The 13,454-nt window shown below is 41.9% G+C and overlaps 1 protein-coding gene and 1 pseudogene across 1 annotated transcript in view; both read right to left on the bottom strand.

The window, feature by feature from the left end:
- Positions 1-921, bottom strand: part of LOC123492707 — a 43,131-nt pseudogene extending 42,210 nt beyond the window's left edge.
- Positions 922-10,828: 9,907 nt separating this feature from the next.
- LOC121583960 (adhesion G-protein coupled receptor D1-like) overlaps positions 10,829-13,454 on the bottom strand; it is a 52,714-nt gene continuing 50,088 nt past the window's right edge. Inside the window, exons 25-26 of the mRNA XM_041899815.1 lie at positions 11,477-11,569; positions 10,829-11,370 (exon numbers count right to left, since the gene is read on the bottom strand). Of these exons, the coding sequence (XP_041755749.1) occupies positions 11,275-11,370; positions 11,477-11,569 (189 nt within the window). The 3' untranslated portion in view covers positions 10,829-11,274. The remainder of the gene's footprint in view (positions 11,371-11,476; positions 11,570-13,454) is intronic.

Below are 13,454 nucleotides of genomic sequence, written 5' to 3'. Positions count from 1 at the left end.
GTGGCACAGTTAGCACTGCGATGCAGTGCCTTAGACCACTGCGCCACTCAGGAGACTAATCCCACTAATCCCACTAAGACTTATCTTAGGTGTTTCAAATAAAATGAATGGTGGAAAAACGATTGGCACCATTTCCCTGTTTGACCGCTAGGTTTTATGGGTATTATGACACCTCCACTGTGGGGCTCTATGAGAGCAATGTTTTGCACATGGAATGTCAACAGTTGTGAAAGCAAACTCAGGCAAAACTATGTCAGACAGCTTAGTTATTGTGTAGAAACAGAGCAGTGTGTGATGATACCGACAGGTACAGCTAGACTACTTTTGTAATGTTCAGTGATGTTGAAAATCTACACATACTTGAAAGTCAAGTAGTCCAACGATTTTTTTTCATGTTTCAGTTCCTTTGGAGATTAACAAAAATGTAATGGTTAATTTGCATATATCCCAGGCTACTTAATAGCATGAAGTTTGGTTGTTCAATAGCCAAATTCTTACCTTTTAGTATTTTGATCTCTTTTCCTAAGAGTGAATGGGATTTTGCTAAGTTCTTCTTGTTAATACACTTCACAGCTACTTCCACGTCATAGCACTATAATAATATTTTTTATAGCCTATAGGACTTATTTCACCCTGGTTATAACAACATGTAGTAGCATACACATTTCCTCCTTATTTTACATTTCAGTCATTTAGCAGACGCTCTTATCCAGAGCGACTTACAGTTAGTGAGTACATACATTTTCCATATTTTTTCATACTGGCCCCCGTGGGAATCGAACACACAACCCTGGCGTTGCAAACGCCTTGCTCTACCAACTGAGGTACACGGGACTTATGTCTCCATTTGAACACCACGGCAAAGGTACCATGTCCAATCAGGTCTTTCCAGTTGAACTCGAACTTGCCAATAGTCTCCATAATGTTCAATAATAATAATAACAGGTGCAGGTGGAATCAGGATGTTGAGGTTACCACTGGAACAATTTGGAAGTCGCCACAGTTCAACTCCAGACAGCAAGAGAGGGGTCTAGATCCTTCGGGCTGTCTCTACCCGATGAAAAACCCTAACATTTCTTGAATCATGACTGTTTCATTTAAAATATCAATATCCTACATTCTAAGTTGTCACCATTATTACTTTATAAAAAGGTAGGCTACAAAATGAAGCAAATGTCTTTCAATAGGACAGACTGAAAACTGTTTACAAAAGAGAAGAGTGAATTACCGCTCGTTCGTTGTATATATTTAGTTCCAAAGTTGTCTATAACTCTATATAAAATGCTCAAAACGTCCGTTTTCATTGCGCAGACAGACACTTCAGCTTTATACAGAACTGTTGGCTACTGGCTACATTGGTTGCGAGTTTTCACCTATCAAGTGCAAAGATCCCACTGTAATTATTCATATCCCTGGGTGGGTGTGAGCATGCGCAGTAGGGTTGTGGGTTCGATTCCCACGGGGGGCCAGTATGAAAAATAAAATAAATGTATGCACTCACTAACTGTAAGTCGCTCTGGATAAGAGCGTCTGCTAAATGACTAAAATGTTAAAGCATACTGTTAGCTAGCAAACATTAGCTTGCTGCCTCACTAGCTAATGTTACGTGTATGGTCTGTGTAGTAATGTTATTAGTATCTCAGAAAGCCATTTGCATTGCTAGTTATAGCCTAATGTTAGCTAGCTAGCCAACACTGAACCTAGTTGGTTAGCTTTAGCTACCTGCAGATTCATACTCCAGCATTTCATGCATGGTAGCTAGCTATGACAATCTGTTTGTACTGTAGCTATGGGTTGGGATTATGGTTAATTGTTTAGCTAGCTAGCTACATGTCTAAACAAAAGACTCCACTTGGCAAGAGAATGATTACATTACCCTCAAGTTAGCCAGGTGTATCTGGGGGTGATTACGGCCATCTATTGTATTTCATGAACGTGTACATGTCTAGACAATAGTGACCCATCCACTTAGCTAGATGTGGCTGGGGGGTGGTTATAGCATTTATTTCACATGACCCATCATGTGTCTGGGTAAGCATCATTTAATGATTATAAAATATTTATAAAATATTTGTATTTGGACACTTTCAAAGCCAGATTAGGATATAGGACTAGATAAAGTGTAGAGTTTTTCCTTATTGTAGGCTACTACTTAAACCACTTTTAGCCTTAATCTTTGGTTGTTTACTACACTACCTTACACACTCTGTTTAGCACATGGGGCTTAAGAGGATGTGAACGATGCTGAATAGTTGTCGACAAAGAAGAGCTCTCCAGTAGGTGTACCAAAACATTCAAGGGACATTTTCTCAAAAGTGGGGTTACATGTTTATCAACTTTCAAAGCAGAATTACTTTCCCATTGTTCCTCAACTGCAGTGTATGATTACCATTTTGTAGCTCTGAGTCTCTACTTTTATCCAATGTAAAAAACACAATGAAAAATGTTGCTACATACAGTACCAGTCAAAAGTTTGGACACACCTACTCATTCCAGGGTTTTTCTTTATTTTTACTATTTTCTATATTGTAGTTTTCTATTTTCTAAATATATTTTTGTATTTGAGATTCTCCAAATAGCCACCCTTTGCCTTGATGACAGCTTTGCACACTCTTGGCATTCTCTCAACCAGCTTCATGAGGTAGTCACCTGGAATGCATTTCAATTTACAGGTGTGCCTTCTTAAAAATTAATTTGTGGAATTTATTTCCTTCTTAATGCGTTTGAGCCAATCAGTTGTGTTGTGACAAGGTAGAAGATAGCCCTATTTGGTAAAAGACCAAGTCCATATTATGGCAAGAACATCTCAAATAAGCAAAGAGAAACGACAGTCCCTTACTTTAAGACATGAAGGTCAGTCAATACGGAACATTTCAAGAACTTTGAAAGTTTCTTCAAGTGCAGTCAAAAAACCATCAAGCGCTATGATGAAACTGGCTCTCATGAGGACCGCCACAGGAATGGAAGACCCAGAGTTACCTCTGCTGCAGAGGATAAGTTCATTAGAGTTACCAGCCTCAGAAATTGCAGCCCAAATAAATGCTTCACAGAGTTCAAGTCACAGACACATCTCAACATCAACTGTTCAGAGGGGACTGTGTGAATCAGGCCTTCATGGTCGAATTGCTGCAAAGAAACCACTACTAAAGGACACCAATAAGAAGAAGAGACCTGCTTAGGCCAAGAAACACGAACAATGGACATTAGACCAGTGGAAATGTGTCCTTTGGTCTGGAGTCCAAATTGGAGATTTTTGGTTCCAACCGCCGTATCTTTGTGAGACGCGGTGTGTGTGTGCACGGCTGATCTCCACATATGTATTTCCCACCGTAAAGCATGGAGGTGTTATGGTGTGGGGGTGCTTGTCTGGTGACACTGTCTGTGATTTTATTTAGAATTCAAGGCACACTTAACCAGCATGGCTACCACAGCATTCTGCAGCGATACGCCATCCCATCTGGTTTGGGCTTAGTGGGACTATCATTAGTTTTTCAACAGGACAATGACCCAAAACACACCTCCAGGCTGTGTAAGGGCTATTTGACCAAGAAGGAGAGTGATGGAGTGCTGCATCAGATGACCTGGCCTCCACAATCCCCCGACCTCAACCCAATTGAGATGGTTTGGGATGAGTCGGACCGCAGAGTGAAGGGAAAGCAGCCAACAAGTGCTCAGCGTATGTGGGAACTCCTTCAAGATTGTTGAAAAAGCATTCCAGGTGAAGCTGGTTGAGAGAATGCCAATAGTGTTTAAAGCTGTCATCAAGGTAAAGGGTGGCTATTTGAAGAATCTCAAAAAAAAAATATTTTAACACTTTTTTGTTTACTACATTATTCCATGTGTTATTTCATAGTTTTGATGTCTTCACTATTATTCTACAATGTAAAAATAAAGAAAAACCCTTTAATGAGTAGGTGTGTCCAAACTTATGACTGGTAGTGTATAACCAAATCGAGGCGGTCGGTCACATATAATAATATTTATTAATTATGAAACATATTAATAACATTCCACCCATGAGGCCACTAGAGGGCGATTTGACTGCAGGAAAGGGCTATATCATGCAAACATATTTATATTTATTGTGACACGGCATCAGTGAGATTCAAACCTATAATCTTCTGTTCTCTATCCATGGAATTAGTCCACTGCACCACCAGGATGGAGCAGGCATGCCATTTTTTTTAACGCATGCTGAAGTACTGAAATTCCAACAGAAGAATGTTGTTTCTTCACATTCTTGGAACAATTTGAGAATATGACTTTAAATAGAACCATGAGGAACTCTGTAGGAAACATTATGCTAATGTAATGAAATACCCACAAAAGAACGTTGTTTCTTAACGTTCTCTGAACTATTTGAGAACATTCCCAATGTCAAACCAGTTCGAGAACATTCCTAGAACATTAACAAAATTGAAATGAAATGTAACCATGTTTGAACTTTTAAGAAACGTTCTGTTAAAGTAATGAAATACCAATAAAATTGTTTTTTTGTCAAGTTCTTTAAATGTGTCCCAAAACCAAGCAACTATCCTGCACCATTCCCGGAAGGGAAGCTCTCACCAAGCTCTATAAAACATATGGTTCTCAGAATGTTATGCGCTAGCTAGGTAACTTCTTAATGCAGTTTCTACTTCCACTAGATAGTGCTGGTGTAACACCATTTTTTTTATTTAATTGATTTTGTAAAACATTTTTTACATACATTAGCTACTGAGGACTGTTGAGAGAGAAATTACATTCAGTCCCCTTTTTATGTTTGTCTTTTTATTCCACAACAGAAATAAGACAACCTTGAACATAGAAGGTACTATAGAACAAAAAAAATTTCAGGCCATATGATAGGATGGTCTGTTCTGAAATACTGAAAAAATACTAGGAAGTGCTTAAAAATTATTTCATACAGTAAATCCTAAATCCTGGTACAGTGTCAGAACAATCAAGACTTTAAACAAGACATGTCCAATCTCACAGTGAAACTCAACAAAATAAACTTTGCTGGACTGATTCAAAGTCCCACTCATGTTTGTGAAATACATGAATATGCTATTACTATGTATCCTCAAAGACAAATCATGAAAAATAAATTGAATGAAAAGTTAAATGGAAAACTAATACAAATTCACAGAACTGTCTAACGCAATAATTCTCAAAAAAAATAAAAGCAAGAAATACTGCAGCTTACAGAGACATGAGGTACATTCGGAAATAGCATTGTCAACTCATCTCAACTCATCATTGTAAGAAGAAACACACAGATAACTTCAGGAGAGGCAGAGTATCAAACATTGTGAGCATTGAGTGACTTGTGTGCTCTGGTGCTTTGCAAAACTTTAAAGAATTACAAAATGCATAAATAAATACATTAAACTGTGGGGGTCTTCATTTGATTACACTTTACATTAATGAAAGTATTCATCGCCGTATTGCCTGTATCAATCAACCATATGCTAAGACACATGTTTATTTGGTGCCAGATTCAATGTAATGCACTTTCTGGACATTAAATATTTCAAACAGAAAATAACATTGTTATTTATTCCTTCATTGGTTCAACACATAATGCTTAATGTACCATCCAGCCTGGACCCTGTAATAATATTGAAATAGAATAACCAAAACAAACCATTACCAGGCTGCTATAGCCTCCATTGGGACTTTGTCATAACCATAATTCATTCCGAAAGTAACAACACTCAAAGTTAAAGCTAAACTATGTTCACATATCACAAAATATACCAATGCAAAACATTGGATAGCCTCTGGTCAAATTGATAATTATTCATGAAAAATACTTGGGTAGAAACATTTCAAGACATTATACACAATATGGTGGACACAAACAATCTGAAACAGTTAATGGCATGTTTTAAATCAGGGGTGTCAAACGTCCGGCCCGCGGGCCAGATCAGCCCGCAAACGGGTTTAATCCGGCCCGCAAGATGATTTTGTAAAGTATAAAAATGAGCTGCAATTTTTCAATAAAATAAACTGCTGTTCCAATTGCGTCCACTGGATGGCGCAATAGCAATTGTGTTAAGCAAGCAAACTGTTTATACCGGGGCAGAGCAAGTAGGTCAAGCAAGTGCAGCCAGTCCGGATGAGCTTTATTACGGCTTCTACTTTTAACATTATGTGCTTTGGCACCCTCAATGCCTCAATATGTCTGTCAAAAAAGAGAAAAGTTGACGCAGAGTGCAAAGTGTTCCAAGAAAAATGGTAATCCTCCTATTTATTCACGGAATTGAATGGGAAAGCTGTATGTTTGGTGTGTTCACAGCATGTTGCAGTGCTGAAAGAATATAACCTTCGTCGCCACTATGTGAGTCTTCATGCCGACAAATATGACAACTTTCAAGGACAGCGGAGAAGAGAGAAGGTGAATGAACTGTTGGCGGGTCTGAAGAAACAGCAGTCTGTGTTTACTCACAGTCGAGACATCAGTGACGCTGCAGTGAAAGCTAGCTACCTCATTGCTAATGAAATCGCAGTGGCTTCAAAACCATTTAGTGAGGGTGAATTTGTAAAAACATGCATGATGAAGGCAGCGGAGATTGTGTGCCCTGAAAAGCGTCAGGCTTTTGTAAATACCAGCCTGACAAGAAACACAGTTGCAGACAGGATTTCCGATCTTTCAGTGGATTTGGACAGCCAGTTGAAGCAAAAAGTAAAGTCATTTATTGCGTTTTCGGTTGCAATTGATGAAAGCACGGACATTACAGATGTTGCATAACTGGCCATTTTCATCCGCGGAGTTGATGACACATTGACCGTCACCGAGGAGTTCGTGGAGTTGGTGCCGATGACAGATACAACGACAGCAGCTGATATTTTCACCACACTCGTCGGCGCGCTGGACAGGGTCGGAGTGGACTGGTCCCGCGCTGTCAGCCTGGCTACAGATGGTACGCCCTCAATGATCGGGAAAAAAGCAGGCGTTGTGACAAAGTTCAGAGAGAAAGTGCAATCTGCAAATGGAGGACGTGATTTTTTGACTTTTCACTGTATTTTGCACCAGGAGGCTTTGTGTTGCAAGTCATTAAAGATGGATAACGTCATGAAGGTGGTCATCCAAACTGTTAATTTCATCCGATCCAGAAGCCTGAATCACCGTCTGTTTGACAGCCTTCTCAGAGAGACAGACCACATCTATGGCCTGCCATACCACACTGAGGTAAGATGGTTAAGCCGAGGTGCTGTGCTGAGGCGTTTCTTTGATTTACGAGAAGAAATTGAACAGTTCATGGAAGAAAAGGGCAAACCAGTGTTAGAATTTCATTCCACAGAATGGATGCAGGACCTTGCATTTATGGTGGATGTTAAAGAGCACCTGAATAACTTGAACAAACAGCTGCAAGGGCGCAACAAAGTTGTCACGCAGTATTATGACAGCATAAACCCCTACAACTCATCCAGAATGCCGCAGCCCGTCTGGTGTTCAACCTTCCCAAGTTCTCTCACGTCACCCCCCTCCTCCGCACACTCCACTGGCTTCCAGTTGAAGCTCGCATCCGCTACAAGACCATGGTGCTTGCCTATGGAGCAGTGAGGGGAACGGCACCTCTGTACCTTCAGGCTCTGATCAGTCCCTACACCCAAACGAGGGCATTGCGTTCATCCACCTCCGGCCTGCTGGCTCCCCTTCCTCTGCGGAAGCATAGCTCCCGCTCAGCCCAGTCAAAACTGTTCGCTGCTCTGGCACCCCAATGGTGGAACAAGCTCCCTCACGACGCCAGGACAGCGGAGTCACTCACCACCTTCCGGAGACATTTGAAACCCCACCTCTTTAAGGAATACCTGGGATAGGATAAAGTAATCCTTCTAACCCCCCCCCAAATTGTAAAGTGGTTATCCCACTGGCTATAGGGTGAACGCACCAATTTGTGAGTCGCTCTGGCTAAGAGCGTCTGCTAAATGACGTTAATGTGCCCTTGAGCAAGGCACTTAACCCTAATTGCTCCTGTAAGTCGCTCTGGATAAGAGCGTCTGCTAAATGACTAAAATGTAAATGTAAATGTAATACGTTCTTTCAAGTTGAAGCTGTCATTGTGGGAAACGCAACTCGCCGGTGGTGATGCAGCTCACTTCCCCTGTCTGAAAAATGTGTGCGCGAACCAACATGTGGCAGACATGAAGCGGTTCAAAGATAAAATAACGGGACTGTTACGGGAGTTTGAGCAACGCTTTCAGATTTTTGGTGAACTGGAGAAAGACTTCAACGTTTTTTGCTCGCCATTCACCGTGAATCCCTCTGATCTGCCCGTCAGCATCCAACTTGAAATAATAGACTTGCAGTGTGACTCGGATTTGAAGGGCAAATTTGCCGCAGCTGGCTTGGACACATTTTATCAGAATCTCTTGCCAGGTTACCCCAACTTGACAGCCCTCGCTGCAAAACTGTTGTGCATGTTTGGAACCACATATCTTTGTGAGCAAGTTTTCTCTGTAATGAGCATAAATAAAACAAAGCTGCGCTCAAGGCTCACGCACAAGCACTTGAATCACATCCTGAAGTTGGCTGCCACTCAGGATGTGACACCTGATATTGATGTGCTGGTGAAAGCTAAAAGATGCCAGGTATCAGGAGTCAAATAAACTATGCAACCCCACTTAAAGTGCTGCACACCCTGATATAGTTCTGTGATCTGTGAAACAGTTCTGTGAATCACTGAGGCATTGTGTGTTTGTGTGTTCTTTTTCTTTAGAATTTTCAAATAAACTTGAGGTGTTTTATGATTAATAGTGATGTTGTGCTTGTACTATTTTGGACACACTGTCCTTAGGCTCCAGCTTTATGTTTTATGTTGATCGTATTAAAACAAAGAAAACAATCTGAAGTTGTTATTTTTAAGTTATATATACCATGATGTTACCGGTTCGGCCCACTTGGGAATAGATTTTCCTCCATGTGGCCCCTGAGCTAAAATGAGTTTGACACCCCTGTTTTAAATTCTCAAGGCCAAGAGCCCTTACAATCTCACAAAGTCCCCTCAGAATTCCCATCCCTACAAAAGGTGCTATCTAGAACCTAAAAGGGTTCTTCGGCTGTCCACATAGGATAACCCTTTGTAGAACCCTTTTTGTTACTAGGTAGAACCCTTTTGGTTCCAGGTAGAACCCCTTCCACATAATGTTCTATATGGAACCCAAAAGGGTTCTACCTGGAACCAAACAGGGTTCTTCTATGAGGACATGCGAAGAACCCTTTTTTCTAAGAGTGTACAGTGAGGGAAAAAAGTATTTGATCCCCTGCTGATTTTGTAAGTTTGCCCACTGACAAAGACATGATCAGTCTATAATTGTAATGGTAGGTTTATTTGAACAGTGAGAGACAGAATAACAACAACAAAATCCAGAAAAACACATGTCAAAAATGTTATAAATTGATTTGCATTTTAATGAGGGAAATAAGTATTTGACCCCTCTGCAAAACATGACTCAGTACTTGGTGGCAAAACCCTTGTTGGCAATCACAGAGGTCAGACTTTTCTTGTAGTTGGCCACCAGGTTTGCACACATCTCAGGAGGGATTTTGTCCCACTCCTCTTTGCAGATCTTCTCAAAGTCATGAAGGTTTCGAGGCTGACGTTTGGCAACTCGAACCTTCAGCTCCCTCCACAGATTTTCTATGGGATTAAGGTCTGGAGACTGGCTAGGCCACTCCAGGACCTTAATGTGCTTCTTCTTGAGCCACTCCTTTGTTGCCTTGGCTGTGTGTTTTGGGTCATTGTCATGCTGGAATACCCATCCACAACCCATTTTCAATGCCCTGGCTAAGGGAAGTAGGTTCTCACCCAAGATTTGACGGTACATGGCCCCGTCCATCGTCCCTTTGATGCGGTGAAGTTGTCCTGTCCCCTTAGCAGAAAAACACCCCCAAAGCATAATTTTTCCACCTCCATGTTTGATGGTGGGGATGGTGTTCTTGGGGTCATAGGCAGCATTCCTCCTCCTCCAAACATGGCGAGTTGAGTTGATGCCAAAGAGCTCCATTTTGGTCACATCTGACCACAACACTTTCACCCAGTTCTCCTCTAAATCATTCAGATGTTCATTGGCAAACTTCAGACGGGCCTGTATATGTGCTTTCTTGAGCAGGGGGACCTTGCGGGCGCTGCAGGATTTCAGTCCTTCACGGCGTAGTGTGTTACCAATTGTTTTCTTGGTGACTATGGTCCCAGCTGCCTTGAGATCATTGACAAGATCCTCCCGTGTAGTTCTGGGCTGATTCCTCACCGTTCTCATGATCATTGCAACTCCACGAGGTGAGATCTTGCATGGAGCCCCAGGCCGAGGGAAATTGACAGTTATTTTGTGTTTCTTTCATTTGCGAATAATCGCACCAACTGTTGTCACCTTCTCACCAAGCTGCTTGGCGATGGTCTTGTAGCCCATTCCAGCATTGTGTAGGTCTACAATCTTGTCCCTGACATCCTTGGAGAGCTCTTTGGTCTTGGCCATGGTGGAGAGTTTGGAATCTGATTGATTGATTGCTTCTGGCTCCCAGGTGTCTTTTATACAGGTAACAAGCTGAGATTAGGAGCACTCCCTTTAAGAGTGTGCTCCTAATCTCAGCTCGTTACCTGTATAAAAGACACCTGGGAGCCAGAAATCTTTCTGATTGAGAGGGGGTCAAATACTTATTTCCCTCATTAAAATGCAAATCAATTTATAACATTTTTGACATATGTTTTTTCTGGATTTTTTTGTTGTTATTCTGTCTCTCACTGTTCAAATAAACCTACCATTCAAATTATAGATTGATCATTTCTTTGTCAGTGGGCAAACATACAAAATCAGCAGGGGATCAAATACTTTTTTCCCTCACTGTATATGTGTCTGGCCAGCTGTCTATTATTAGAGAAGTTGAAAGGCACAGTCCCTTGAGTCTGTTTGTCTTCAGGGGGTGATGATGCCCCTTTTGGGGTTACAGCTTTACATCAAATCTTTGTATAGTGGAGGCGTAAGGGAGTGGGAGGCTGTGGGTTATGAAAGCTAAGCTCAGAGATGCCTGTAAGAATGGTTAGTCATTGTGTATAGAGCTCTACATGAAGACGCATGGCATCCTGACTATGTAGCTACACCACAGCACACCCCCTTATCTAAGGCTTTTCCTTTTGAGTCCATGAGAGTGGATCACACATCACATATAACAGTGGGCAACAACACAATGCTTAAGCAAGTGTTTGTCAATGAATCTAGTACACTAGTGAACCCATGGTTGGCATGGCATCCTACTTCCGCCATTACTGGAAGCGAAGTCCTGTAGTTTTACACAGCGGAGAGGTCGATCCGATTGGCTGAGTTGGTGCTTTTGTCCCATGTGTTTATCTTTGTGGGGCTCACGCCTCCCCTGTTTCCATTAATCTATGAGAGAAAAAGGAGAGAGTAAACTATTTCTCACATTTAAAGTTCTAAATTGAATTAACTTCTTTCTTCTTACCCAATTAGACCCCTCTACCTTGGTACTCACAACATCAGAGTTGAAGGGTTTCACATTGATGTTGCGAATGGAGCTGCTGGTAAGAGACCACACCTTGGTTTTGTGCTTGAAGGCAGCTCTGACCTACAGCAAAAAATTTACTCGCAACATGTAACAATTTCAATGATGAGTTAAAGTTCATAGAAGGAATTCAGTCAATTGAAATACATTCATTAGGCCCTAATCTATGGATTTCACATGACTGGGCAGGGGCGCAGCCATGGGTGGGCCTGGGAGGGTACAGGCCCACCCACTTGGGAGCCAGACCCACCCACTGAGGAGCCAGGCCCACCCTATCAGAATGAGTTTTTTTTCCATAAAAGGGCTTTATTACAGACATAAATACTCCTCAGTTTCATCAGCTGTCGGGGTGGCTGGTGTCAGACGATCCCGCAGGTGAAGAAACCGGATGTGGAGGTCCTAGGCTGGCGAGGTTACACGTGGTCTGTGGTTGTGAGGCTGGTTGGACGTACTGCCAAATTCTCTAAAACAACGTTGGAGGCGACTTATGGAGTAATTAACATTACATTCTCAGGCAACAGCTCTGGTAGACATTCCTGCAGTCAGCATGCCAATTGCACACTCCATCAAAAGTTGAGACATCTGTGGCATTGTGCTGTGTGACAAAACTGCACATTTTAGTGCCCTTTTATTGTCCCCAGCACAAGGTGCACCTATGTAATGGTCATGCTGTTTAATCAGCTTCTTGATATGGCACACCTGTCAGGTGGATGGATTATCTTGGCAAAGGAGAAATGCTATCTAACAGGGATAAACAAATTTGTGCACAAAATTTGAGAGATTTACGCTTTTTGTGCGTATGGAACATTTCTGGGATCTTTTATTTCAGCCCATGAATCATGAACACTTTACATGTTGCGTTTATATTTTTGTTCAGTACAGTACCAGTCAAACGTTTGGACACACCTACTCATTCAAGGGTTTTTCTTTATTTTTTACTATTTTCTACATTGTAGAATAATAGTGAAGACATCAAAACTATGAAATAACACATGGAATCATGTAGTAACCAAAAAAGCATTAAACAAGTCAGAATATTTTATATTTGAGATTCTTCAAATAGCCACCCTTTGCCTTGATGACGGCTTTGCACACTTTTGGCATTCTCTCAACCAGCTTCACCTGGAATGTTTTTCCAACAGTCTTGAAGGAGTTCCCACATATGCTTAGCACTTGTTGGCTGCTTTTCCTTCACTCTGCCGTCCGACTCATCCCAAACCGTCTCAGTTGAGGTCGGGTGATTGTGGAGGCCAGGTCATCTGATGCAGCACTCCATCACGCTCCTTCTTGGTAAAATAGCCCTTACACAGCCTGGAGGTGTGTTGGGTCATTGTCCTGTTGAATAACAAATGATAGTCCCACTAAGCCCAAACCAGATGGGATAGTGTATCGCTGCAGAATGCTGTGGTAGCCATGCTGGTTAAGTGTGCCTTGACTTCTAAATAATTCACAGACAGTGTCACCAGCAAAGCACCCCCACACCATAACACCACCTCCTCCATGCTTTACGGTGGGAACTACACATGCGGAGATCATCCATTCACCCACACCGCGTCTCACAAAGACACGGCGGTTGGAACCAAAAATCTCCAATTTGGACTCCAGACCAAAGGACACATTTCCACCGGTCTAATGTCCATTGCTCGTGTTTCTTGGCCCAAGCATGTCTCTTCTTCTTATTGGTGTCCTTTAGTAGTGGTTTCTTTGCAGCAATTCGACCATGAAGGCCTGATTCACACAGTCCCCTCTGAACAGTTGATGTTGAGATGTGTCTGTGACTTGAACTCTGAAGCATTTATTTGGGCTGCAATTTCTGAGGCTGGTAACTCTAATGGACTTATCCTCTGCAGCAGAGGTAACTCTGGGTCTTCCATTCCAGTGGCGGTCCTCATGAGAGCCAGTTTCATCATAGCGCTTGATGGTTTTTGCGACTGCACTTGAAGAAACT

This window comes from Coregonus clupeaformis, chromosome 16, assembly GCF_020615455.1.
Source record: "Coregonus clupeaformis isolate EN_2021a chromosome 16, ASM2061545v1, whole genome shotgun sequence".
Classification (NCBI taxonomy): Eukaryota; Metazoa; Chordata; class Actinopteri; order Salmoniformes; family Salmonidae; genus Coregonus; species Coregonus clupeaformis.
Note: the sequence above shows the minus strand (reverse complement) of the source record. Positions and strands in the feature narration are given on the sequence as shown.